The sequence below is a fragment of the Lichenostomus cassidix genome, chromosome 4 (assembly GCF_008360975.1).
Source record: "Lichenostomus cassidix isolate B80296 chromosome 4, HeHo_3.0, whole genome shotgun sequence".
Taxonomy (NCBI): domain Eukaryota; kingdom Metazoa; phylum Chordata; class Aves; order Passeriformes; family Meliphagidae; genus Lichenostomus; species Lichenostomus cassidix.
The window spans coordinates 10,040,540-10,067,973 of NC_139484.1; the positions used below are offsets into that span (position 1 = coordinate 10,040,540).

At 41.6% G+C, this 27,434-nt stretch overlaps 1 protein-coding gene across 4 annotated transcripts in view; it reads right to left on the reverse strand.

Moving 5' to 3' along the window:
- Positions 1-16,892: 16,892 nt before the first annotated feature.
- Positions 16,893-27,434, reverse strand: part of ANKRD50 (ankyrin repeat domain 50) — a 39,885-nt gene continuing 29,343 nt past the window's right edge. For all 4 annotated transcript variants that reach the window (XM_085057858.1, XM_085057856.1, XM_085057859.1 and 1 more), the window contains exons 4-5: positions 22,149-25,696; positions 16,893-19,879 (exon numbers count right to left, since the gene is read on the reverse strand). In XM_085057858.1, the coding sequence (XP_084913984.1) occupies positions 22,152-25,696 (3,545 nt within the window). In that variant the 3' untranslated portion in view covers positions 16,893-19,879; positions 22,149-22,151. The remainder of the gene's footprint in view (positions 19,880-22,148; positions 25,697-27,434) is intronic.

Below are 27,434 nucleotides of genomic sequence, written 5' to 3' on the forward strand. Positions count from 1 at the left end.
ATAAAATACTCCCTTATAAGTTTCAAATTAGGGAACACTTCAAACCCATAAACGCACACTTTCCATTTTAACAATTTAGTCTGTGCATTTTAGCTCAATTTGGAGCAGCTTTTCGATCCCCCAAATAATGCAAACTTGATTTTCAGACAGTTCCCTGGCCTTTCAGTTTGCTAAATGTTGCACAGTGCTCTTATAACTGCTACGTGCAACACGATGCCAGCAAAAACAATAGCTGTATTTATGAAATACATTATTGTAGCTTCCAGCCCACAGTTCAGAGACTTCATGGCTGGAATCTAAATTATGTGCCAGCATGCACTCAGTTGTTATTAATCCACAGTTGGGAACGCGAGCCAGCTCTTAGCATGACATATTCTTCTTTGTGAACTGGTGAACTCCTTCTATAGATAGAAATTACCCCAAAAATTTACCCATTTTCCCATTTCCTTCAGCAAATCATCACTGATGAATTGCTTAGTCTTGGAGCTTATCAGGGTTACATCAGGTGAGTTTTTACCAGAATGTGTGGACACTGGTCTCCCAGTTTCTATTTCTTTTTTCCTCTGTGTAATAATTAATCTCTCAATGATGTGTTGTCTTCCAAAATCTCCTGACACTGACTAGAGAACGATTCTCAGCCTGTCTTATGGGTGACAATGTTTCATTCACTTGTGCACGGATCGCCCTGGTTTTCTTTCTTCGAAGATTGTGTCTGGAAGAGCCACCCTGTTTGGAAGGCCACGGTTCCTCCAGGGAATGACAGCTTTCTGGCACAAGCCAGCACCATTCAGAAAGCAGCACTAGTTTGCTTAAAGTGGTGCTGAGTGAGCTCACTCACTCTTGGGCAACAAGATCTTATGGGAATGAGAGGATGATAATGAAGCCCAAGCAATCCTCCACCATTATCTGCAAACAATCCTTATCAGTTCGAGACCTTACAGAAATGCCATTGAAAAATTTAGGCTGGAAGTGACCTCATGGGTGCATTTGGTCAACCCTTCCTCTCTCATCTTCACGTAAGCACAGAATCCAAGCCCTTGGAAGGCTTCTGAGCTGCTCCAAAAGCACAGACCCTTCCATTCTGGAAGCCATCAAAATTTAACTCTCTTCCAGCCTGGTAATCTTACACAGCCTAGTGAATGTGAGGATGCTGATTGCTCAAGTCTGCAAATCCACACCAACAGACTTTGATGCCACCAGAACACCATCATTATACTCTGCACCACCAGAACTGTCTAAGAAAAAGCCGCTAAGTCCTGCCACCTCCCAGATCTACCACGGCCGCGGTTCACTTCAAGAAAACCAAATTCCCTGAGCGTTGCTAATGACTGCTTTCTTTTTCCTTCTCCTTATCATTATGGTAGAAATCTCCGTATGAAAGCCTCGAGCTTGGTGAATGGCAAACTTCATTGGATGTGCCTGGCTCAATATTTCTATTTTTGATAGCCTAATTAGAGTGGGAAAAAGACAAACCACTTTTATATTCGGATGGCTTTGCAGACGGCAGTGTTTTTCTTTTATTTATCAAAATCATATGTGTCTATTTTAAGGTCTTCATCCTAAAATATTCTGTCCTGGAATCTGACAGAAGCTTCCTGAAGAAAATACAAAAATGGTAATTTGAGTATTTAGGTCATTTATAATCAACGATTCAAAGCAAGACGCTGGACACAGCTGAAACAATAGGAAAAGTACTGAGGAAAAGGGCAGGAAATAGTATTCCTACTCAGATTTCAACAGAGCAACAATGATATTTCTAGATGGGTGTCCATAAAAAAGTTGGAAATTTAGCACCTCCATCTCCCTAAATCACCATATACATGCACTATCCTCTTCTGCCAGTAAACAATAAATTTTTTCTGGCTAATCTGTGCATAAAGAGAGTAACAGATAGTTCTTGCTCCAGCCTTCCCTGATCTGGGGCAGAAAGGTGCCACTTCAATATGTTAATGAAATCTTCACCCCATTATGTGCAAATCAACTGCAGACCACAAGCAGATTATATCTTCAAATTTCTTGAGGGTTTTTTCAGCCTATTGTATTAGATAATTTACTATGCTGCCTATTCCTTCAATTTGTGGATATTTGCCATTTCTTGTCCAGGTAGGGCAAAAACGCGCATGGAATGTGTTTTGCTTTTTTCTCTCAACTGGGCTATCATTTTAAAAGTGAGGCGGTGTCGAAAAGGAATTCGACCCTGAAATTAATTAGTATTGGGACATCATGTATAATTTTAAAGTGGTTTATCCCAAAAGGGAGAAGTTAAAGAGCCTACATGTGAGGTTTTAAAGGAGTAATATCTCCTAGAGATCAACAAAAATGCAGATAGGCACTGGGGTTTCTCTTTTTACATTTGATAGTTACATTTAAAACCCAAACACTGGCAAAAAACACAGCTTCAACTTTTTTACAAAACCATCTGAAACCATTTGTAACTTGGACCAAACCTGACAGTTGGTTGCTGTCAGAGCAACACTAATAATACCTTTATGGCACTGCATTGGTATATTGGTCATGTTATGTGAGCCCCAAATTATTTTATACCAGAAAAAGCATAAATTTGAGACATTGGTAATAAAAAATACAATCCACGCCCGCTTCATAATGCTTAGTTTGGCTTTAAAATATTTTGGGTGAAATTCTGTATCATCACACCCAGAGTGAGTCTGGAAAAGGATCAGGAATTTTTAAACGGCTGTAGTAAAATGTGATAGTATTCTTGGATGGGAATTGTTAGACAGATGGAAGGAATCCTACTAATGCCCAACAATGCATCAAGCAATGTAATTACATGCTGTAGCCAGGATCCAGTTACTAATGCTTTGCAAGGCACAAAGGTATATGGAAACAACTATTTTTACAGCTGTCATAAAACTGCATTCCTGCTAATATTCCTCTACCTCTCCTGTGTGTATTACCATAAGCAAAAAATCTGGTTACTGGCAAAGAAAAATCAGGAGTTGCAGCTGGACAAAGTCTGTTTTAAACCCACAGCAGAACAGATAGCATTGTACCAGCATGGTATGGTATTTACAGAAGTCCCCTGACCTCACCCAGTAAACTCTGTTGACCAGCTTAGAAACAAATTCTTTGAAGTTTAGGGTTAATACAGGCCCATCTTAAAAGCTAGAGGCAGTTTTTTCCTAGTAAATCACCACAATGCCAGCAGAAATCCCTCTGTTCTCACCATAGACACGTATCACACAGAGCTGCCAGGCTGGTGCATCCCTGACTTTGGAGGAAAGTCTGAGTTCTCAAATTCTTTCTCAGTTTCTTTCCTTGCTGTGCACAGCACAGACCTGACCTGATAGATATGCAAATATCTCTGTGTAAATCTCCATATCTGTGCTGTTTGTGTAGAAATAATTGGCATTTTCCAACGAGGCTGCACAATGCCAAGCGTTGTACTCCACTGGGCAGGGATGGAGCCTGCAGTTGGCCACAGGGGTCCTGCTGACACATGGCAAGCCCAAAACCATTCAGAGAGACAACATTTGTCAGGAATAATACTTGATGCACACAGCCAGGAAAATTGGAACCAGACTCAGGGCTCATGTGCTGGAAAAAATAACCGTGATTGTGGAAAAAGTACTCTTGCAGCCTCCATTGCTGACTCCAGATTACAGATATGGATTTGCTGTGCACAAAGCCCCAGTGCTGGGATTGCTCATTTATGGAAATGAAGTGTGGAGCTGGCATTTTAACTAGCTGTACCTCCACAAGTGGATAAAAGCTCACTACAGCTGCAACTGTTTAGCAAAGTGCATGGAATTATAATTGCTCAAGTTTTTTCATCTATTTATCTATCACATATATATAAATGACTTACAAAGAATATTTTCTCCTGCATTTCTCTTTTACTTATAATTTAATTCCATTAATTCACTTAACAAAAGATCTGTTTCAGATATGGGGAAGCCAGGGAAGAGATTAGAAACTATGGGCTCTGCACTTTTTACTGCACATGGTAGCATTATATTCTGGAAGCCTTCACATTCTTACTTTAATAGTTTTTCCATTAAGTTCAATCTTGCTACAGCTAAGGTATAAACTGATACATGCCAGAGTCACAGTTGCATATTTGAGGTATATAATGATTCATAAATTTAAGAAATCATCATATGCCATATGTATTATTAGCTTTTAAAAATTATGGTAGCCTTCCCACCATGCTCTTATAATTCCATTCAAATACATTACATAAACAATACTGTCTAATGACTATTGTTAAAGAGGTCATGGAACTTGCTCAGGTAGTTTTTCTTGGCCATGTTAAAGAAAAACTCAAGTTCAGAGGTGGACAAGTCATTCATACCTTTATTATTTTTTAAAATGTGTTCTCATTGGCATTGTCTGCCAGGTTATTTACACAACAGCTTTCCCTGATTCATGTTCTGCTTCCCTGGATCACTGGAGCCCATGCTTTGAGCAACTTAAAGGACACAATGGATGTGATTGTTTTAGATGCTGCGATACTGAGAGGAAATATTTGAGTTCTTCAGGTTCTTCCCTGCACTGAGCTCCAGCAATATTTTATTTAATCATTTTCTAATTGAATCCATGCAGCATTTGTTCCCTTTCAAGAGGAGGGAGGATGTCAGCTAATTATATGCCTCATACAAGGACGGGAGCAATTAGGTAATTATATATTTCCAATAGTAGAATCTTCTAGAGGAGCTGTTTCTTGTGGGGGTACTTTATCTGTTGTCCCTTTCTTTTCAGATATTTTGCTCAGTAGAAATATATCCCTGGGCTTTTCTTTACCAGGCTGACTGGATGTTGCCACTGGAAAGTTGTATTCTGCAGATATCAAGGAGAAATTAAATATAAACAGGAACACTAGGAAAGTATTATAGCAGAAGATCACATTTGATGATAAAGCAGTAGCACTTTTGCATATATAATACAAAGCACACCTGACAAAGGCAACCACCAAGCACAGCAATTTCCATTATCCTTCGGGCATATTCATCACATATTTTTTTGGTCTTAGAATTAGCTTGGAAAGTAACAAAAATCAGAGGTTTTAAGTTGATTTCATTTGCTGAGATTAAAGCAGAAAGATTAAATGAACAGCAAACAGTGCCAAAATTGAAGTTTGGATATCAACATTGTCATTCTTGCAAACTTTTCCAGTGCTATAAATCTTCTACATTATGCTCAAGGATTTTTTTTTTTCAGTGACTTGATGAAAGGTAGCAGCACTTTATGGATATTATAAGTGGTGCAAAATGATTGGTAGCCTTGGGAATTCTCCCCTCTTGGAATGACTTTGAAAATCTATGAAATTTAATTAAAAATACATATATCATAATTTCAGTGCCTAGTTCTATCCCGTGCTCTGCTATCCCACCCAAACCATCCCATTTTCCATTTTTCCTGCACAATAGCTCTCAGCTGGCTGGCATGAACTATTATGGCTCTGTCAAAAGTAGTGGGTGCAATGTCAGAGCTTTTATCCTCTGCTAAACCAAGGCACAAGCAATTTAGCACCATACACGTGGGAGCTCATAATCCCTGACACGGTGCTCTGAAACCATTAAGCCACTGACCAGAAGTCCCTTTAGAGATGCTCAACTTGTATAATCCTGAAGATAGCTGAAGCTTTAAGGCTTTAAACCTGTTTCTAGCAGGCCAGGAAACCCTTCTGAAGCATATTGATAAATGTTTTATTTTTCCATCTGGTACTTAGGCAGCTCATATTCCCTGCCCGTGGCGGGGGGGGTTGGAACTGGATGACGTTTAAGGTCTCTTCCAACCCAACCCATTCCATGATTCTGTTCTAGAACCCTACAAATAAAAATGTTTTCAGAAAAAGTGTGTGGTTTTGCATGAGTCCATGTCTCCATTATGAGGATGAGCTTGTTTTGGAGAAAGCAGGAGAAAGTAGGTATTATCCCTACTTTTTCCATCCAAGGAACATTGCACGCACAGTAGGGAGTGCAATGTTGTTGAGCAAAATTGATAAACCAAAGCTGCAAACCTTGCCTGGATATTGGTTTCAACACCATAAATCTCACATTTTCCCTTGTTCTCCACCCAGAAACCATCCTAGCAATAGCAAACGTAATCCCTTTTATTTGATTGCTGTGAAATCTCTTGCTCTTGTCAGAATCACTGATAACCCTCACTGAGGGAACAAGTCCATGGGTGCAAAATAAATGGAAATGTCACTCTGATACCCTTTTTTGCACGCTGACTGTGTGAGAACTTGGCCAATAGTCCTTACTTTGGCACCTGGATGGGATGCCCTCAGTAGTATCTCCTCCTCCACACTGTTAACTTTCCTTTCTGTAAAACAAGAGCCACAATTACTGAACCCCTCTGTGCTTCCTGTGGAAATCCATTGATGATGGTACTACTACTCTCAGAACCACTTTAAATCTGAAAACACATTCTAATTTAGCTCACTTAACAAGATTTTTTTAAAAGTAAGAGAATCTTTACTTTTTGTTTTTGAACAACCCTTTCAAATTCATATTTTATGAGTTTCTTTAGCATAAATTGGCAGAGCTATTGTCTCTCTTTCTTAGCAAGTCTTGAAGTAGTAAAAATATTGGTTAAGTATTAAAAACTAACTAATTAGGCCTTCCATTATCATTAAAATTGTTTTTTTAACAGCTATCTACTGATATGAAAACCTTTTGATCCTGTAATAGGGCTTGGAGTATCACAGTGCTCAAAACAAAGATTAGGTTACTCTTACATGAAATATCTCTATTTATATAAAAACTATTTCTATCTAAACATCACAAAGGAGCTTGTATTATAACAAACAATTATTTCATAAATAATTAAAGGGCTTTTTCCCCTTCAAAATGAAATTTGAGCCCAGCTGCAATCAAAACACTTCCCAATTTTGTTTTTGTTACCTCAGCAAAACCTTAAGAGATCACTTCCAAGAAGATAGTCTGTAGGATACTTTGATATATTTTATATACTTCAAAAGAAGGTTATTTTCTCAAGGAGAAAAGCTCTAGGAGACATCCTCTCTAAACTTAACAAGGAGGAGGTCTCCTGGTCTTTAAAAAGATGATGCTGATAGTTGATTGTCTTTAAAAAAAAAAAAAAATCCACACCCAACTGACTGCCTGAATTATGGTCTGCAGCAGCATCTCCTCAAATTAAAGGTTATTGTTGAGCACTCTCTGCAAGACAATGCTAAACCAAATGGAAAGACATAAAAATACATCCCAGGGTTTATGCAGCAGAGAGCTGGAGGCAATAGGCCTTGTTTAATGGTGAATTAAAAAAAAAAAAAAAAGGCATCGTTCATTCTCATTAACACTCATTGTGTCTGAATGGAACCAGTCATTGCCCCGGGGTCTATATAATTAGCTTTAACACTTCCTTTAATAAAAGAAGGATACAGGAAGATGTGAACAATCATCTTCTGCACCTTGAGTGCTTAAGACCTCAAGGAGGTCTTAAGCACTTAAGGAGCCTCTGAATGCCTTATGCTAGGAAGAAGGACACTTTTGTGCCCTTAATTAAAATAATAATAACAATAATAATAATAATAATAATAATAATTTAGCAGCTAGGTTTGCTTTGGTAGGGACATTTGTGACTGTCTGTTAAAAAACTGGTGGTGAGGAACGAAGAAGCACCTGCAGGGAGGTAGAGAGGTGCCTCATCAGTTCTGGGGAGGCAGGCAGCACAACCAACCCTTGCCCCACAGATGAGGTTACAGAGCGTTGCAGAGGAAGGTTTTCATTCACAAGGCATGAGGAGAACAGAGAACTTCTCCCCACCAGAGAGAGGACATGGGGAGGACAGGAGGACAAAGGCAAGAAGGGATTCAAGAGATAGAAAAGAGGGGGAGCATTCCCCGCACCCCTCTTCCTTCATATTGCCATTGTGCTTTGTGCCAAAAATAACTTTTAATCCATCTTGAGAGACCCCCAAGAAGCAGCACAAGCATCCAGCTGAGGCTCAGCTGCCTTTGCCTGCAGCACTAGATGTATTTTTGAGGGCTCCCATCACGCACAGATCTGGTGTGACTCTCCTTAACTTGTGAAATCTGATCACAGCAGTAGGTGATATGACTTAAGGCAGAGTTGTGGCTCTAAATAAGAGAGAGAAATGATTGTAGCACAGTAAATAACAGCACTAGAAGCTCTGTACAACATGAATTTCAGTCAGATTAAAGCTGCCTTAGATTCCAAATCTGTATGATCTCCTACCAGGTATGTTAACTGCTCGGAAGCTGGTATTGATGGAGTCTTTAGGACAAAAGAATGTAACTCCTGAACCATGGAGGGTGAGATCACACAGCTTGATCCTCTGTAGTCAGCTCCAAACATATTGCTGTAATTAAAATAAACATAATTATCCATTCTTATAGAGGGGCAAAGGCATTATTTCTGTTCTTATAAATCAAGTCAGCAGAGTTCACCATAATGTTTTTCTACAAATAGAGATTTCCTTTCTTTTCCTCACCACTGATTTTAAATGGTGATTCCAACTGCACCAACCTAAAGTTCACTTCAGTGAAGCTACTCTAGGTGTAAAGGAAATTTGGTTATACTTGAGGATCAGAAGACTGATGTCTTTTCTGGACAATCTGACATGAAAGAATCACAGAATGGTGCAGGTTGGAAAGGACCAACCCCCAGCAATGAGCAGGAGCATCCTCAGTCAGGTTGCTCAGGGCCCCATCTAACCAGCCCTTGACTGTTTCCAGGGATGAGGCATCCACCTCCTTTCTGGGAAACCCTTGCCAGTGTTTCACCATCCTCATCTTGAAAAGCTCTCCCCATGTAGCTTTGTCTCTGGACAAGGCTTTATAATCCCTGCCTGTTGGATGCACCAGGTTCCAGGCCTACGTGGTTTTAGGACCATGAACCCAACTCCCCTCAGTTTGCCAAAAAATATAGGGAAAAAATGTTCAAAAAATATGAACTAATATATTCTGTGAAAGCACACATGCCCCATTTTGTTCATTCTGAGCAGAAGCTCTGAAATATTACACTTGAGCAGATAAGATGCCCCTGCTCAGGTTTTGGATCCATAGGGTGCTTGGAACGATTAAATCAAGGGAAAAATATGTGAGAGGAGGAAATGAGTTTCCTCCCCCATGCTCTCTGGTGCTGTCTCACCTGCTTTTAAGCCTCACCACTGCTCCCCACAATGCCAAGTCACCTCTGTGCCTCTTTCCATGACGCTGATGGATGGCAGCCAGAGGAAAGCCAGAGAGCACAGCGATGAGACACTGGAATATGCTTCTTCATACTTCCAAGTGATTTTGACAAATAAAACTAGCTAAAAGCAGGAAAACCCCCTACACTTTGAAAAACCTGGTAGATGGTAGATTTACAAGTTCATATGGTGAAAAGACGGGAGAATTAAAGCTGGGTGAAGATTAAAGTTTTGTGTTTAAAGACTTTGGGCTCAATGTCTGAAAGCTACCCTGACCCAGAGATCTAAAATGGAGGAAACTGCATGAAATCAGGTAAAAAATACTGGCTGCTCATCTCAAGCCCTCCATTTTTATGCCTGCCTTTTGCTTCTGTAAGGTTTACGTTAAAAAATCGAACTAACAAAATTACAAAAAAATGCTTCGATGATTTCAAACTTTGCAGAAAATTAAAACTGGAGCTGACTCTGAACCTTCATTCCACAGAAGAGTTTCAATTTAGATGAATTGCTGCTATTTTCAAATATATATAGCAATGTATAATAAAAATATATATATTATGTATATAATTATAGATGTAATTGCTATAAAACACAGCAGTACACTCATCTTTGCTGGTCCCAAATGCCTCCTCAGAGCAGTTAAAAAAAGAAGCATTTTCTAGTCTGGAGGTAAAGACAGGGGGAAGGAAGCCACACAGAGCTTTGCACACTGCATTTTGCAGGCAATGATGCAGAAGGGAGGATGGATGAGTCCTGTGGAGAGTGCCAGTGCCTGCACTGGATGCTCACAGAGCTAATGGGGAACATGCTCAGAAACCAGCTTGCACCATAACAAAGAAATTAATCACAATTTGTTGGCATGAGCCTGAAAACAATTTCTCTGGGTCTGTAATGACTACAGTTGTTTTAGGCTCCAAGTCTCAGCAGCATTTATAGTTATCAAAATGCTGTACTATAAACATCATTACATGGGGCCAAACTTCCATTGGATGTAAGGTCCATGAAAAGAGACTACCTATTATATACATAAATAAATATTTTTTAAAATCTAGATTGCAATTTGCCCGCACAGTCTCCAATGCCACATAGTTATGATAGCCTGTGTGGGAAAATAACAGCATAAAAATGGAATGGGGCAAATACTCTAGGTTTTTCCCTGTCACCATGCCTTGGGATTGGGATACAGCACAAATTTTGCACCATGCCATAGCTGGGACTAACTCATGGCTACAGACAGAGCATATTTAATTTCTTAGATCCATAAACATCTTTTATTCTCCTTAAACCCAGCTTGAGCACTGGACTGGTCCAAAAGCTAAAAAAGGATAGTGTCAAGAGAGCCTGCAATCAGTTTTCATCTGTCCCCTAGGATGAAAGAGGAACATGTGAGTCATTTTCTTGTACAATGGAGAAGCCTGAATCCCACCGCATCTGCCTAATGCCAAGGACTGGCCAAACCATATTCTGCTGTGATTGCTCACAGATTAAATCAATCAGAAATGTTCCTTGACATATTTTTTCATGGGTTTTGAACTCAGCAATAAAGCGCTGTTCTTTCAGTGGAATTTCAGTTATGGAACTCCTCTACTAATGCCCAGTAATAAAGTGATCAATAAGTGATAAATGACTGACATTCTGCACCCGTACCTTGAGCAATGGAAAACTGAAGGGCAGTGACAGTTGTTCCTGTGGGATTCACTTTATTGTTTTCTGTGTCTTGTCAGACTCATGCTTTGAGTCTTTTCACACTAATGTTTCATAAGCTGCTATTGAAGCAATAAAAACAGAGATAGGGAAAACATTTGGGAGTTATGCCTGCATTTTCACACACAATATTGCATTGTTCTTTCTGAGATGCTGCAGTCTGCTGGGAGCAAAGGGACTCAGGGTTGGCTTCCTTCATTTTATTTATGCAATTTTTAAAAGCAATATGGAAATTCTCGCTGTGTGAAGTAGCTTTCCTTTTTGTCAGCCGCTCCTAAAGACCCTTCACCTGATGGAATAGGAACAGTGAGGGAAGCAGCATTTGTTCCATCACGCTTTGTTTGGATTACCTTAAAGTAAACTAATTCTCACTTTACAGTAAACTTCAATCTGAGCAGACATTTGGGGATTAAGGTTATTCTGGTTTCTCCTAAGCAGCCTGGTGCTAGAGGGGCAGTCCTGCCGAGAAGCCAGCAAGCAGCTCCTTTGGGAAGGAAGCGGAGATGGGCACCGTGCTGACCGCAGCCCGGGCTGGGCTCAGACACACGGGCTGTCTGTCTCTGGGGATGCTGTGCGAGCTCAGCAGCAGCCCTAGCTCTAACCACCTCCTCCTGCCGGCTCAGTGCCTGCCCGAGTTCGCCCCGTAGGAGCCAGCACAGGTCAGGGAAAGGCAGCATTGCCTCGGGGCCACCAAAGCTGGCGTCCTCACCTCCGTGTGGATGTTTGCGCACGGCATTCCCACGCACATCCCGCAGCGCTAGTGTGGGAGGGAGTGTACCTGGAGACTCCCTGATTCATCTCGACTAACAGAGAATGAACTGTGTCACAGGCTAGCTGCATTTCACGTTTAGAGAGAGACTGAAGCTCTTTGAATAGCCCTCAGCTCATTCCCAGGGAGCCAATGCGGCTGGCAGCCTTCATTCCAGGCGGAGGGCTGGGAGTTACCCCCAGAAAGCTGCTCTGCTCTGACCACGCTGCAGCCCCAGCACTGCTGCACACGATTGCACAACACACTCAGGCAAACGTCTCCAAACTGGAAGAAGCGCACTTAAATAGCCTTATGTAATTTTAGACTAATGAATGCACGGATTAAAGTCCTCCTCCGACGGGAGGGGCCGCGCTGTGCTAGCCTGCTTTCTACCCTGAGGCTACGGCAGCACCCTGATATCCAAACAAAGTCCTCCCACCAGCTGTTCCCAAGCAGGCGACAGCCCAGACTACATTAGGAGGAGGGTGAAGACATTCTTTCACTAATTGGGTCTTCCAATCAGACCTAACTTTTTAGGGCCTCCTCTGTCAGTCTCAGCAACGCCTTGGACAGATGAGCAGTGCCCTCTTCTCACAAGGGCAAACTCCCACACCTCACACCCTGTGCTATATCCACCTCGAGGACAACTCTAGTATGGCTCTTGCTATGTCCCCTTCCTCTGACGTGCTAGAAACAAGCCCCTGGTGTGTTTTTGAAGGCTTTGATTCCCAGTCTCGCCCCTCATTTGTTACTGAAGGGCAGCTCTCCAGTGCCCACCCTGGAGCTGGGTGTTCAAACAAGGTGTTCCCTGCTTCCCCCTGAGCAGTAACAAACATCCATGTAAAGATCAGGCTCTCTTCCACTCCCATCCCCTGTCTGTCCATCTTCACGCTCAGCACCACCCCACCCCCTAATAATTAGGATGCCTAAATGAGAACAGAGCAGATTTAATTGAGACTGTTTTTTCCATGGGAGGCATGGCGCCCACAACCTAGCGGTCCTGCCAGAGTGGGAAAACTGGAGGAGCCAAGGAATACTTTGACCATGGGGTTATCTAAGTTGTGGAAACCTGTTTTGTTTCTAAAGGAGTAGATTAGGAGTGTGGGGAATATCAAGTTTAAAGCAGCTCGACACTACTTGGCAACTTCTAGTCACTGTCCATGTGATCAGTAAAAATCCCAGAGTTAAATGAAAACAGATTGAAAAGGGAAACACAGTCATTATTTCTGCAGGGTAAGTGCTTGATCCTGGGGATATGGCTTGGCAAACTGGGAGCTCAGGAAATTCAGGAGGGAGTACATCTGCTAGAGTAATTTTCCTTTTCACCTGGTTCCTGCTGTGCTGCACAGTGGCACTGCCTCGCAGCGCCATGGAAATACACTCCTGCACCTGTGCTCCCCTTTGTGCCCACTGTTAATCTGGAAAACACTTGTTTTTGAGAGTGTGCCTTCCCTATTACCAGCAACTGATGGATTCGACTAAGATCTGGAGAGGTTGTGAATCAATATTGAAGATTGTTCATGTTGTTAATATGGGAACAATAACTCTGATGTTCCTGGGACTGTCTTGTCTCTATGCAAAAAGACCGACCAACTTCCCTGCATGGATCTGGGCCACAGCAGTGTTTTTTCCAGTTTGTTGCAAAACAGGTTTTCAGCAGATGTGAGGAAGTTCTTATGCTTCAAATAATATCTTTACTTTCTGCATTGTATATTGCTAATGTGAACTGCTCCACATTTATTCCAGACCAAATTTTTTTTTACATACAGAGACCTGGTATAAATATACTTATGGCTTAAAATTGCATTCAGTAGCTGATTGTCCAGCGGTCTCACCCTTAAAGAACAAATATTAAATACTATTTATAAATTACAATGTGCTTTTTCAATATTAGCCACTTGTTCCTGGTCTAGTTAACACTGACTGTCACAGAAAATATTAATGATAAAGACATTGTCTCTGGGTTTAGAAATCCCTGAACCACAAACAGCTGGAGAACATTTAGAGGAAAAATCACTGAAAATTTACTGTTGTACTTTTCTATTCACATCTGATATTGGCCGCTGCTAATGACAGATTGCAGGGCTGGATGAATTTCTGGTGTGTCCTGAAATGGCTGTTCTTAAATCCATCATCCCATCCTGGCAAAGAGGAAAGACTCACCCTTTGTAGAAATAGGCTGCATGTAAATGAGCCGGCAGTGTGAGCCAAAAAGCACTTTACTATCCATTTAGGCACAGATTCTGCCACCTTTCCTCAGGTGAAGGGAACCACACTCTTCAAGTACTGCTATGGAAGTGGATTGTAAGTGCTCAAGCAGGGAGTCTCGACCCCATGTAAATAAGAATGTCCCTGAATAATTCTGTTCATTAATTTCACATGTTTAAAAAGGTAATTAGCAAAAGCATTTCAAAACCAACTCCATTCAGTGCTCTTGTGGGAAATCTCAGCAGAACATGAGTGAATTAACCAGTGTTACCAGGGCCAATATTGCAACAGTCAGAGTGAATGTGCTTCTGCCTCGTTGCTGGTCTGCAGTGAGCAGCTCCGGCAGACAAATGAGGATTCTTAATTATGCACCCTCTAATCATCTCAAGATTTGCTTTAGCAGTAAAATTTTTAGATGTGGCAAAGAGTGAGCTGCATTTTGAAGGCTTCTGAGATGCCATGAACCTTCTCTCCCTGCCTTCTCTTATGCATCTAAATCTTGTACATCACCGGTCCAGGTGCTTTTTGTTCCTGCTCCTCTATGGAAAAGTACAGCTGGAAGGGAAAGTATGTAACTTGGTCCTATCCAGCTCCTGAAAAACGCCTCTGCTTTGAACGATGTGCCTGTAAAAGGATCTTGTCTCTCCACACCATGAATACCATCAAATGACAGCCTTCAGAAACAGGCATCCCCATTAATTCGTCAGCCGGCTGACGGCTAACTAAGGCACAGGGGAGACATGAAATGTTAGCAGAGACAGAAACATTCACGTTGCTTTATCTCCCATTCAATTCAGAGTGTTACATTAGCAGAAAACTGGCACCAGGACACGAAGGCTTGGATGCATGCTCAGTACTGCTTCTCGCAAAGCTCTCACCTGTCAACAAGGCTCCTGGATAAGCCTATTATTTTTCTAATTTTTTTCAAGCACGCTTTTGAAAGCCCCGATTACAGTAGGAAAAATGAGCACAACTCCACAGAGAGCTTGGCAAGCTCTCCCCCGTGCCAGGCTGCTCAGCACGGGCCAGATGCAGCAGGGTGGTCCCCTGGCCAGCCCTGCAGGAATCTGCTCACGGAGCACCCTCCAAACTGGAGCAGCCGGCCAGGAGCTGGAGCTGGCGGCACCCAGCTGCATGGACAGCCTCCAGCGAGCTGCACTGCAAATGCACAAAAAGCAACTAAAAAAAGCAACTGGGAAAAAAAAGCAGGAGATGAGTTAATGCCAGAGAACAGGTTATTCAAGGCGGCAGAATTGCCTAGCGCTGGGAGAGGCCCGGGGGCTTTTCCTGGCGTTGTTTTGAGCCTGTTAAGTGACTGACAGAGCAAATGTGTCTTTATCTCAGTATTTCTCCTGTGTTTTCTGTGAAGTGTTTTGGGATTTGCTGGTAAACAGTAACATCTTCCGTGAGAGCAATATGAAAAAACCAGCAACAGACCTATCACACTGTTATTAAAGCTGAGCAAGACTGCAGTGTTTTGTTCTTGGGGAAAACACAATGGTAACTGAATAGCCAGCATAATGGAAGATGACAGAATAAATCATAATAAAGGTCCACTCTGTCTTTGTCACTTATGAATAAAGCTTTTTATTAACTTTTTTATTTTTTAATTTTAAACAGTCTCCCTATGAGGTTGCCTAATGTTCACCGAGACATAACAAGCTCACAACAGCTCTGCTCACAGCCTTAACTGCAAGAGGAAAGAATTTTATTACTTGATTTTTTAAAATACGTTTACCCTAGGAGATGCAGACTTAAAATTAAATTACATCAAAAATGTTACTGGGGGATATAAAAACCAAAATCAACAACCAGACCCCAACACCTTGTTCTATTTTGTCCCCCAAACCAGCAAATTCCATTTCAGTTCTAAAGATCAATCTGTTTGTAGTGCCTACATACACATTTGGAGATTTCTTTATCAAAATGATTTGCCAGCTAGATTCCTCAGTCCCATACCTTATTTCTGTGACTCTTTGTAGCCTAAAATTATTCTGCTTCAGATCAATGCCAAATTCCCATTGCTGTCTCTCAAAGGGCCTCCAACTGAAAAGCTTTAGTTTACTGTGCCAACCGATTTCAGGGTTTTTTTGGAAAATACATGCCATACAGAAGCCAAATTGTTGTAAAGACCTCCCAAAAGATGTGAAGCATTATTTAACGTGATTGCTTATATTCTATAGAATACGATATTTAAAACAGGCGTTGAATAATTTTATTTAAGTATTATTACAGTGATTATCTGAAGAAAATGTCTGTCTCTGGAATGTAACAGAACTTACTCAAAGATTAGTTCAGTGAAAATTCTTTGCTCCAATGAGAAATAGCCATTGAATTAATGTGTCTCATACTTTGTTATTTCAGACCCAGAAAACTTTACAAAGTGGGTGGGGTCAATAATTGCTGTGAGAAACACACAGAAATACACAGAAAACAAGTCAGTAGATAATGACAATTTTGCCATTCACCTAATCTTAGAAACCAGTTGACCCATGTGCACCAGCTGCTGGAATCTCTGTGAACCAGAGTACTTGGGGGTAAACCTGAAGCAGAAGGCACGGGCAAATTCTTCCTTCACACTCAAAAACTCTCTGCAGACAAATCATGGTGGCTCTGTGATCAGAAGAACTGAGACAATATCACAGGGTCAAACAGGATTATTGCAAGGACCAGAAAACTCCTCTCTCCTCCCTTTTCTAGTAACGAATTCAAGAAAAATGAGAGACTCCCATCAGAGTAAGAGAGCTTTTGCTTAAACTGAAAATACTACAGAGGAACACTCATCCCAGGCAGTAATTAACAAAATCCATTTGAAGAACTTAGAGCAACTGGAATAGTGAATTTACTGGCCCTCATGGTATTTACAGTATAAAATGGTAATTTTGAACAGAAGGACATATAGCACATTTCCTCCTGCAAATGTTCAGGGCCACAGGAATTAATGCCAGGGGCCTGAGGTTTGCTAGCCTAGGCTGTTTACTGGACACACACATCACACTTCATTTAGTACTACACAAAAGTTAATCAAGTTTAATAACCTTTTCCTGAAATGTCCCAGGAAATGAGGTAGAAAAATTAAAACAGTTAGATGTCTGCTCAAAAGCAAATATATTTATTATGCACTTTAATATACACAGGGATTTTCGCTTAATATAATACAAGGAATAAAATAAAAATTTTACAATGTGAAATTCATTCAATGTACATTAAAGGCTATTTACAACCCACTCCAGGAAAAAACAGTCTATCTGCAAACCAAGTTAACTGAGGAGTTCAAATGGGGAGTATTAAGCATAACAGACATTTGCATAGCAGAGTAACTGAGGAGGGAAAACACCTTTTTAATTTTAGAAATGGTAATGTTTTCAATACTGATCACAGAGAAGACAAAAATGCATCAGTTGTGCCTTGGTATCTCTTAATGCATTTCTCTTCCAATGAGTTTTTCCACATGCACGCAGTATCGATATCCATGTCCACAAAACAGTCTTTTTCCCCAGCTCTCCCATCCAGAATTTTGGATGTCTTGTGGAGGTGACCTTGGAAGGACCAGCGAAATGGGATGAAGAGGAAGAGGATTCCTGTTTTATTCAGATTTTTTGGGCTGTGAGAACTACTGCCCTGGCAGAAGGAGCCGTGCTGAGTCACAGCTACACCCCTCTGCTCACCTCCACTCCATTTACACACGGGAAAGGGCAGAGCAGAGGGAACAATGCAAGGAACAGCAACTTAGCTTGGCACACAAAACCCTCACAAATGGTGATGCTAAAAATCACACGCAACAGCAATGTGGAATTACACAGACCTTCTGACAAAATAAATGATTTAAAGCAATTCATGCTCTGTTCCAAAGGGATATTCAAAATGTGGCAGAACTGTCATTATGAAAACATTTTTGACAGGTCTACCTTCTGCTGATTTGGAGAGAGGGTATCCCCAGCAACCGTTTCAAATGTAAATATTATTCACACAAAACCCACCAGGCTATCTATAAGCTGTGGCCCCTTGTGAAATTGGCCATATTTTTACGTCCTCGGTCCACAAGGTGCAATTAATAACAACACAATAAAATTAAATAAATATAATCCCAATGACAGTCAAGGTCAGTAGAAAAAACGTTGGCATTCAGGGATCCCTTTCTACAGAACAAAACGTACATCTAATTACTAAGAAAAATCGTATTCTTGCACAGTATTACAAATGTACTATACTTGAGGTTTGGAACAAGTTTGCTGAGAACATTTTGGTACTTTCTCTTTTCTAAGCCACTAACCCTCTTAAGGCCATTCTGCCAGACTCCTGTTATGTTTATTTTATAATTGTCCCACAGGGACAAGAAATTCAATACATGAAACATTCAGAATAATCCATATTGCCATGTGTCAGCTTCTAACATCTAATTTTACTATATGCTGGATGCCTGACTATAAAAGACTCTTTTTACATTTAGTAACAAGCAAATAAGAACGGAGGTGCAAGATTAAAAAAAAAAGTTTTCTGATGACTGTTGATCATAATAACCAGACACGAAGCCCTTTAGTGACTCAGAATATGCACTACATCTACATCCAGGGGCCATTCATCAAAGTTTAAAGATCTAATTAATCATCTATGAAAAATAATCTCAGCTCTCTATCATCTTATTTCTGGAATGATCAGAATTAGAGTACGAAAAAGATGAAACCCAAGTCTTTAGAAGAAATACTTGCATACAAAAATAGGCTTATTTTCTAAAGAGCAAGGCTATGTAATGGTGAATAGTGGAATATAGCTTGCATTTGTAGGAGAAAATAACCTACTTGTTTCATTTTATCACTTGCAGAACTGTGCAAGTAAGATGTGCACATTCAAAGGAAAAACTCACACTGCTCACTTTCACAACAATGACCTTGACTTTGCTCTCTTTCATGTAAGAAAAAATTTTCTGCTGTAAGAGCAGGAAACCAGCTTTCCATTATCCATAGATGGACTCTCCAGAGTGCTGATTAACCATGCTCCAGGTACAGAGACACACTGGCTCTACCAAATCCTCCTGAAGCAGTAACCACATTCATACAAGTTTGTGCTTTAAGGGGTTATTGTCTCAGGACAGGACTAACTCAGTAATCTCTGTACTCCCCAGGCAATGCTGTCACTGTGCTTTTCCGCTGCACTCTCGCTGTATATTCTTTCAGCCTCACTCACAAAGGGCCTGTATTTTCCATGGTTCACTTTACTGACATTCTCAATAATAGTCCTTGACCTTGGAAAAGAGAAAGAGCTGTTTCTAATGTATAGAGATATACATGAAAGCAGGATCTGACCTTTAGCACCTCAGACATACCCATATTAGTTACCTCATCACCATAGCAATAACAGAGGCTATTGAAGACCAAGTGTCCAAAATTTGCCTATTGCTTTCAGTGGCCCCAGTCTGCCATCCAGATTTGGTGCTGTAGTACCAGAGAGTAGATTTTTGCCTCTTAAAAATCCCAAAGATACTGCAGGTGGTTGCAGTCTGACTTCTTTGCCACCACTGAACAGCAATTATGCAGACAGAACACACAAGTACAGTATTTATAAAATACTGTTACAAGACTTGTAATTCTGGAGGGAACTTTTTGAAGTACACAGGGAACTGACAATACATGACAACAATGCAAGTGTGACAAACTCTTTGCTTATTTTTTTTAGCCACAGAAAAATAAATACAAAAAGCACTGCCTCTTCCATAACACAGTTCACTGTGGCACATGCACCTCTACCAAGCGATCTGGAATAGGAAATCAGAATTCCTGGTTCTTACCATTTTCAGCTGTGGTCAGGGAAATACAGCATATATCTTTCTGCAATTAAAAAAGTGCTCATTCTGTGTATTAAATACAAAGTACACAAAATAAAATTTCGAAGCACAGAGGGTTATACTGAGAAGGCAGCCTGAAAATGTAGGCACGTTACAGTAATTAAGGTAACTGTACTGTAGGAATCACATTCTTGAATTTCTAGGTGGACTAAACAAGCATTGTTTGCTTTCATCCCAGCCAGCTGATAAATCATTGGGAGCAGAAGCGCTTCTGTTCACAGCATCATGGAATTGGCCTGGAAGTACAAAATAAAAACTTTAAGCTTTGAAATAGTCTGTAGCACAACCAGTATTGTCAGAAAGGGAGCCGTATCATCCCTTTTTAAAGTTAAAAGCACACAGCAACAACCTGATGATGAAAAGTGCTTCCTGCCCATCCCAAATCCTCTGACTGATTCCCTGTACTCTCTGCCATCCCAAGCAGCTACAAGGTCCCCACAGCAGGAGAGCTTCCTGGATAGGCTGGGAAGTGGCAGCCAGGGAAGGGAAGTCATTGCTTCGGTGCTCCCATGGAGTATTTCTGATGTGATTCCCCACAGGTGACTCATTTATCCACCGGTCAGGGAAATTACCGTTTTTTCTGCTTGAGACTTGGCAAAAGAGGAGGTAAATTAGAGCTTGTGCCAAGCAATTACTAATCCAGAAATTTTTTTTTCTGAACTCCCATCTTTAAAATGAAGAAAGTTGTTAAGACAAAAAGCAAAAGGAACCATTTGGTTATTCACAGCTGCTTTGTTTAGCCAGTTGCATAACCAAGAACTTCACAGAAAAAATCCCTGAATAGCCAGTAACACACCATTTGTTCCAGGTAAAGCAAAGCCCAATTTAAAAGTTTTATGTGGAATGCTCAGATTTTTTAATATATTGTTTCTATTTGAAATTCAAGAAAGATGGAAAAATTCACCAAAACTAGTCTTTTGATGACAGATCAGGTCAGGTGAGTACATTCTACATCAGAACCATTCAATGGATTTACTGTAAAGTGCAACATGAAAACAAGCAATGAACATCAGGTGCAGGCACATAGGAGTTAGGAAACACAATCCTTAATTATATGTTTTAAAGTTTTATGGAAGCAGGAAAGAATTACAAACAAATTCTAATCCTGTTTGGGCATGATGTACTACTGTGGGAATCTGAAGTCCTTGTAACTTTTATGAAAATTTAAGGCCTTTTCTCTCCCAGCTGATGATTCCTCTCTCAGCCTGCTCCTGCTGTCCTGCCCCACAGCTCATCTGACCCTTTGCTAGTATTTACATTTTACACATGTGCAGCCTTAGTACAGGTGTTTTTGAGATGCTTAATTGCTTCAAACGTTGTAATTTAACCAAAATGCCAATTCCAGCTCAGGGTCCTGTACAATATTCTATTGCTCTGCAATTTTCCAGGAATCCCAGCTACATCTACAGATGTATTCCATTAAAATCAATTTCTAGGACATTTTGGGAAAACTCCTATGTTTCTGATAGCTGAAAATCTTCCATCTGTGGATTGTGCACCACCTGCAACTGTCCTAGAAACATGCTGTCTTTGATGACCTGCAGCAGAACTGACTCAGCTGGCAAGAACACTCTTGCTCTGAGGAGCAGCAGGCTGAGCTGTCCAAAATGCCGCATTCACATACACAAAAATGATTTCAAAAATAAGTGAGAAAGAAATCAGAGAAGGGCATACATTTCATAAAGATATTGCTTCTCTGAAATTCCAATAAAAAACATAATAACACATCCTAAATACCCTAAAACATATACACCTCAACAGGAAGAGGGAGAACAACAGAACTATTTTAGCTGAATCACTGACAATCCAGGTCTAAAAAAGCTACTTATAATTACTTTTTCAGCTTAAAATTCAGTATTGCATAGCAGGTGAGGTATCTAAATGACCCTCACTGATTAATAAAATGGTCAGAAAATTGGTACCATAACATAGATTATAATCTTGCTCTGAAAAAAGCCACCTCTTTTATAAGAGGGTTACCTTTACAGTAACAGAAATATAAAATCAAAGCTTTAGAATAGCATGTTAAATTTTCTAATTTATAGATAATTATGCTTCACCCTTGAAATCCACATTCAGGAAAGTGGCTGCCTATAACTTATAAGTACCTTCAGAAACTTCCTGAAGAGCCTTTTTGTAAATAACGAAATAAAGGCTATATCTAAAAATATAATGTATTGAAATTCTCACCTTACGTTTGAAAACAAAATTCCGCATCAATGCTACATGAAACTTGCTCTTTTGTTCTGTCACATATCAAAGACAGTGGGGCACAATTTGAGCAACTGAATTCAACAGACAACATGACAGTGATTGAATTCCTCTATGGCTGATGCTTTTAAATGTCAGTGAAGGAAATACTTGCCAGGTTAAGATTTTAACATTCATCACATTCATTATGAAAGCAATTATGATGACAAATGGTAATCAAATGTGATTTTAGCACATTTTAAATGCACACAATGAAATATAGGCATTTGGTTCCTTTGTGACTGGGTAAGTTACCTTTTACAATGGTGTTTCCTTCTTGTAGTTGAAACTTGGGTCGCTACCTTCAATCTGAAGTTTTAAGGCTTGCTTAAGGCTGAGTTCCGTCTCCGCAGGGGGATAGCCTTCCAACATGTCCTGATGCCCTCTATCCTGCACTGTTCGTGGGACAGAAACCCTGCCAAGAAAAACCTGATTGCTCTGGAGATGGTAATTTGGGTTCGTCATAATGCCATTTCTCTTCTTCTGCTCCCCACTCTGTTGGTGGATCAGGAACTGCTGCTGAGACCGACCAACTTCTTGCTGAGCTGGCGGGACCAAAATTTTGCACTGTGGCTCTGGCGGCATTGATTTCAGTGGCATGCTTGTCCCAGATTTGGCAATAGGTACTCGTTTATCAAACTGAGTCATTTCATACTCTAGCACTTTGGGTTGGGAGGAACTACTCTGCTTTATTTTTTTCCCAGCTGACCCAGACTTGCTGGAGTTGTCTGTTTTGCCCCCTTTGTTCGCTTTAGTTGACTTCAAACTAGGTTTTACTTGGCTCCATTCAAACTCGCTACTTGGAGAATTATGATTTTGAGTTAGGGAATGAGTTGTGGAAGAAGGGGAAACAATGGACTGTCTGCTTCTGCTGCGTGGCAGGGAATGCTGCTGGATTTGCTCCGTGAACGACAGGCTGTGGAAACTATCAATGGGCACCGTCTGAGCTGTGGCTGTCGAGGATGTGGTGCGCAGAGAAGAATTTTTGGAGCTTTTCAGGGAATTATTTGATAAAGATGACTTTTGACGGTCAACTGTGGAATCAGGCGACTCTGAAGGAGAACTGAAGGCGTGTGCAGGCCCGTTGGATAAGCCCCGCATTCCAGGCTGCATGTCTCCTCCAGTGCTCCCTGAACTATTGGACTTCATTGTTAAGGACTGCATTTTAGAGGAGACTGATTGTAAGGGTTTCTGCTCCATTGTGTGGACTGGAGATGGAGTGCAACCATTCAGAGTCGATGCACCATATTTTTCCAGTAACTTAATAATCTGGGAGTGTCCATTTTTGGCTGCAACTCGCATAGCAGTGCGCCCAAATTGGTCAGCGTGGTTTGGATCAGCACCATGCTCCAGTAATATCTGGACAACGTCAATGTGCCCTTCTTGGGCTGCAATGCAGAGTCCAGTAGCACCTTGATTACATGTGTGGTCAACCAGAGCGCCATGCTCGATGAGAAGCTGCACGACCTTCACGTGGCCTTGCCAAGCAGCAGACTGCAGAGCAGATCTCTTCTCGTTATCTGCAGCGTTCACATCAGCATGGTACGTTATCAGCACCTGTACCATCTCCAAATGGCCCTGCCAGCAGGAAACATGGAGTGCTGTTCTTCCTTCAGCATCACTTGCTTCTACGTTTGCACCATTTTCTAAAAAATACTCAGCCATTGTAAGCTGGTTTTCTAATGCTAAGATATAAAGCGTTGGCCGGCCATCAGCATCTTTGTAGTTCACATCTGCTCCATGGCTGAGCAGTAGCTCAACTATATCTCTGTGACCTTCTAAGGCAGCAACCCGCAGAGCATTTCTCCCATCATAGCCTCTCTGATCAATGTTGGATTTATTTTCCAGTAACATCTGCACACAATCATAGTGACCTTCTTGTGCAGCCAATATGAAAGGTATCCGTCCATCATTATCAATTTCATTTGTTCTAGCACCTTGTTCTATAAGAGCTTCGCAGATCAGCCTGTGACCTTCAAAAGCTGCCATGTGCAAAGGTGTCCAGCCTGCATCGTCTCTGTGATTTTCATCTAGCCCCCTGTCCAGCAGAGTCCGTACTACTTCAACATTGCCCTGTGCAGACGCTATGCTAAGAACTGTTCTACCTTCACTGTCAATGCTGTCAACAGCTGCACCCCAAAACAAGAGAGTATTCACAACTGAGGCGTGGCCCATGGAGGCTGCCGCCAGAAGTGGCGTCCGGCCGTTGTTGTCTGTGTGATCAACATCAGCTCCTCCTTCCAGAAGCAGATCAACCACGTCCACATGTCCTTCATAAGCAGCTACCAGTAGCGGAGTCATGCCATCCTTGTCACAGTGGTCAACTTCAGCACCGCGGTCGATGAGGAGGCTGACCACCGAGGCGTGGCCCTTACTGGCCGGCACACAGAGCGCAGCCACAGACAGCGCCGTTCTCCCGTCCACGTCCTCGTGATTCACCTCCGCACCGTGGTCCAGCAGGTGCTCCACGATCTCTTTGTGCCCCATGTACGCGGCCGCGATCAGAGCCGTTCTGCCCTCGTTGTCAGCTTTATTAACTTCAGCACCGTGCTGGAGCAGATTCAGCACAATATCTTCGTGCCCTCCCCACGCTGCTGCTCTCAGCGCCGTCCGGCTGTCAGCATCCGCGCAGTCCACTTTGACCCCGGCGTACAGCAACGCGGACACCACCTCTGTGTGCCCTCCCCACGCCGCTGACCGCAGTGCCGTCCAGCCGTCATGGTCTGTGTGGTTGACGTTGGCCCCGCAGCCGATGAGGCAGTTGACCACCTTGGTGTGCCCCTGCCGAGAAGCCAAGGTAAGCGCTGTTTGCCCGTGGGTGTCTTCGATCTCCAGATCCGCTCCCCTCGACACCAGCAAGTTCACCACGTCGAGGTTGCCGCTGTAGGCCGCATTGGCCAGGAGCGTTCTCCCGTTGGAATCGCACTGGTTTACGGACGCCCCGTTGTCCAACAAGGTGCGGATGGAGTCCTCCCTCTCCAGGGCCTGCCGAACGATGCAGGACGTGCGGTCGTCTTCGCTGTTGACATGAGCCCCAGCTTTTACCAGCAGCTGTAACACCTCTTGCTCTTTAGGAATTAAGGTTGACAGGGAGTCTTTGACAGGCGTGCCGTTCCATATCATCCACAAAGCCAGCTCTGAAGTCTCCAACTGTAAATTAGAATTAATGAGATGCAATGCAAACTCTTGAGCTTCTAACGGTGTTAAATCCTTTGCCCGGCAGGTATAACTCATCGCCAGCATTCTGTGTCCCTCTGCGGCGTTACACAAGTATTTCTGTGTACAGTGCTTTACATCCAGCAACCACTCCGCAAAACTGTAATGAAACAAGATTTTTGTATTTCCAAGGCCATCAATGAGGACTTTCGACAGGACATCCAATTTGCGTTGAAAGTCTTCCATCGTCAGCGTCATGTTTTTGGTCCACACCGCGTGATACAACTCTGTGGTGGTTAAGGGCCTGCAGGCTGCAAGAATTACATTAAGGATAGGCTGGACCTTTGCAAACTGTTTTCTCACAAAAAGTCTCTGACAGAGCCAAAGGTAGAGGCCATTCAATGTTCCTGGAATATCACGGATCTCCCGTAACATAATAAAATTCTCGACAACTCCATCTAGGACACGTTCCAGATACAAAAAGCAACCGCTGCTTTTGATGTGAAGCTGATTCAGCATTTCTGCCGTTTCTTTTGTGAGGTGTTGTCTAAGGGCTTCTTCCTGGTCCAAACGATGCAGAATATATTGCTGCACATCTTTCACAATGTAAGCCTTTCGGAGGTCATCCAGACTTATTTTTCGAAAACCTGTTTAAAAGGGAAAAAAGTTGTAATTATTCCTGATGCAGTTCTGCTTAACTCAATGTTGAAAGAGGAGTAAATAAAAGCTAAGGCATTTTAGGGTAGGGAACACCCACAATAAAATATTTTCCCCTGTAAACAGAGAGAATTTAAATTAATTACAATAGCAGAAAACTTTTATAATAGATGATGGTTATCATCATCTACTATAAGAAGAAGTATGTGCTATTAATAAAAAAAATTGAAAATCACTTTGAGTGTGTCTCACCTATTGTGTGTCAATACTAAACACCTAAGAAACCATCAAAATTGCAATGAAAATAAGATTATTAAGTATTATTATACTATTAAAGGAATAATCCCTTTTCAGACATGGTTAACAATGGAATTCCAAGTAATATTCAGCTACTTAGATTAAGACAATTATTATGTTTATTTAATTACAGAAGAGGTTATTCACACCTGCTGCATATGCATGATTAAATGTAAATAAATCACTAACTTAACCAGCACAGTTTATTTTGAAAGCTTTTATGATACAGGAGAGACACTCAGAAATAGTTTTAAATATCTTTATGCCTCTGTGCACCACAAATTACCTACCTTTTTCAAGTGAGGACTGAGTTTTAGATAAACACCCAGTTTTTTTGGTAGGTGACTCAGTGTATAAAAAACAGGTTTTCTTGTAGTTATATGATCTCATTGGTTTTTCCACCCTGTTTACTCTTAAGAGGAAAAAGGAACATTACTTCATACATGCAGACTGTGTCTGTCCCCTCCTCACTCAAGGAAAAGGACAGTGTTAGCAGCATGAGCGAGGAAGTGCCCTGCGCCGCCTCAGTGCTCGTAAGACTCTCAGGAATGGGGCTGAACGAAGGCAGAGCTGTGTGGATACACGGCTCCCCCTGCCATTTCAAACATTTGCTTTGGTAGGGCCAAGGTAAGCACTTGATGCAGACCTACCCTCTTTGATTAATGACACATTGCGTTGTTTGAACGCCTCTCTTGCGGAAGTTACGGGAAAACCACAGAGGTCACAGACACAGCAGCTTCAGTGACTGTGTTTCAGGCCAGAACTGTACCTCACTTCTCCAGGGACAGGTTGTGATCCCTTCCTGACAGCCAGCTCAGCTAGTCAGAAACAAAACCAACTCTGCTTTTCAAACCAAACCAAAGTTACTAAACTCTAAATTACACCAAAGGAAAAGCAACTGCAGATCAATATGTTCAATTCAATTCTGGCCCTGTCTCCACGGAACAAATCATTTTAAGGGAGCTTTTGAAGGATGTTCAGGGATAGATATAGATGCTTCTAGATCTATATTTTTATTGTATTTAAACAGTCTGTGATCAAACTGCTCAGTCTGTGAGCTTGTTCTGACAGCAAATTCAAGCTGGTAACAGAGCTGTGGTTTTTGTTCCCCAGTGCCTTCAGCAGAGGTTCTGAATGTCCCGTTAAGGTCACTCTGTTAATTGTTTAGTCTACATGAGCACTGTACAAACACGACAGAACAGAACTGAGAGGCCAACTATGGAAGTGTTACTAATATATTTCTGCTTCCCTTAGCAATTACGGAAGCACTACAAACAGGACTAAGCCAACAGAATACCTAAAACAAAATTATGCTTTTCCACAAAATGAACTCACTGGAGAGGACATTTTGGACGGTCAGTTCTGAGGATAAGACTACACAAGTAAGATTGACACTTGACAATTTTTCAGTGAGAAGGCCAGAATGAAGAA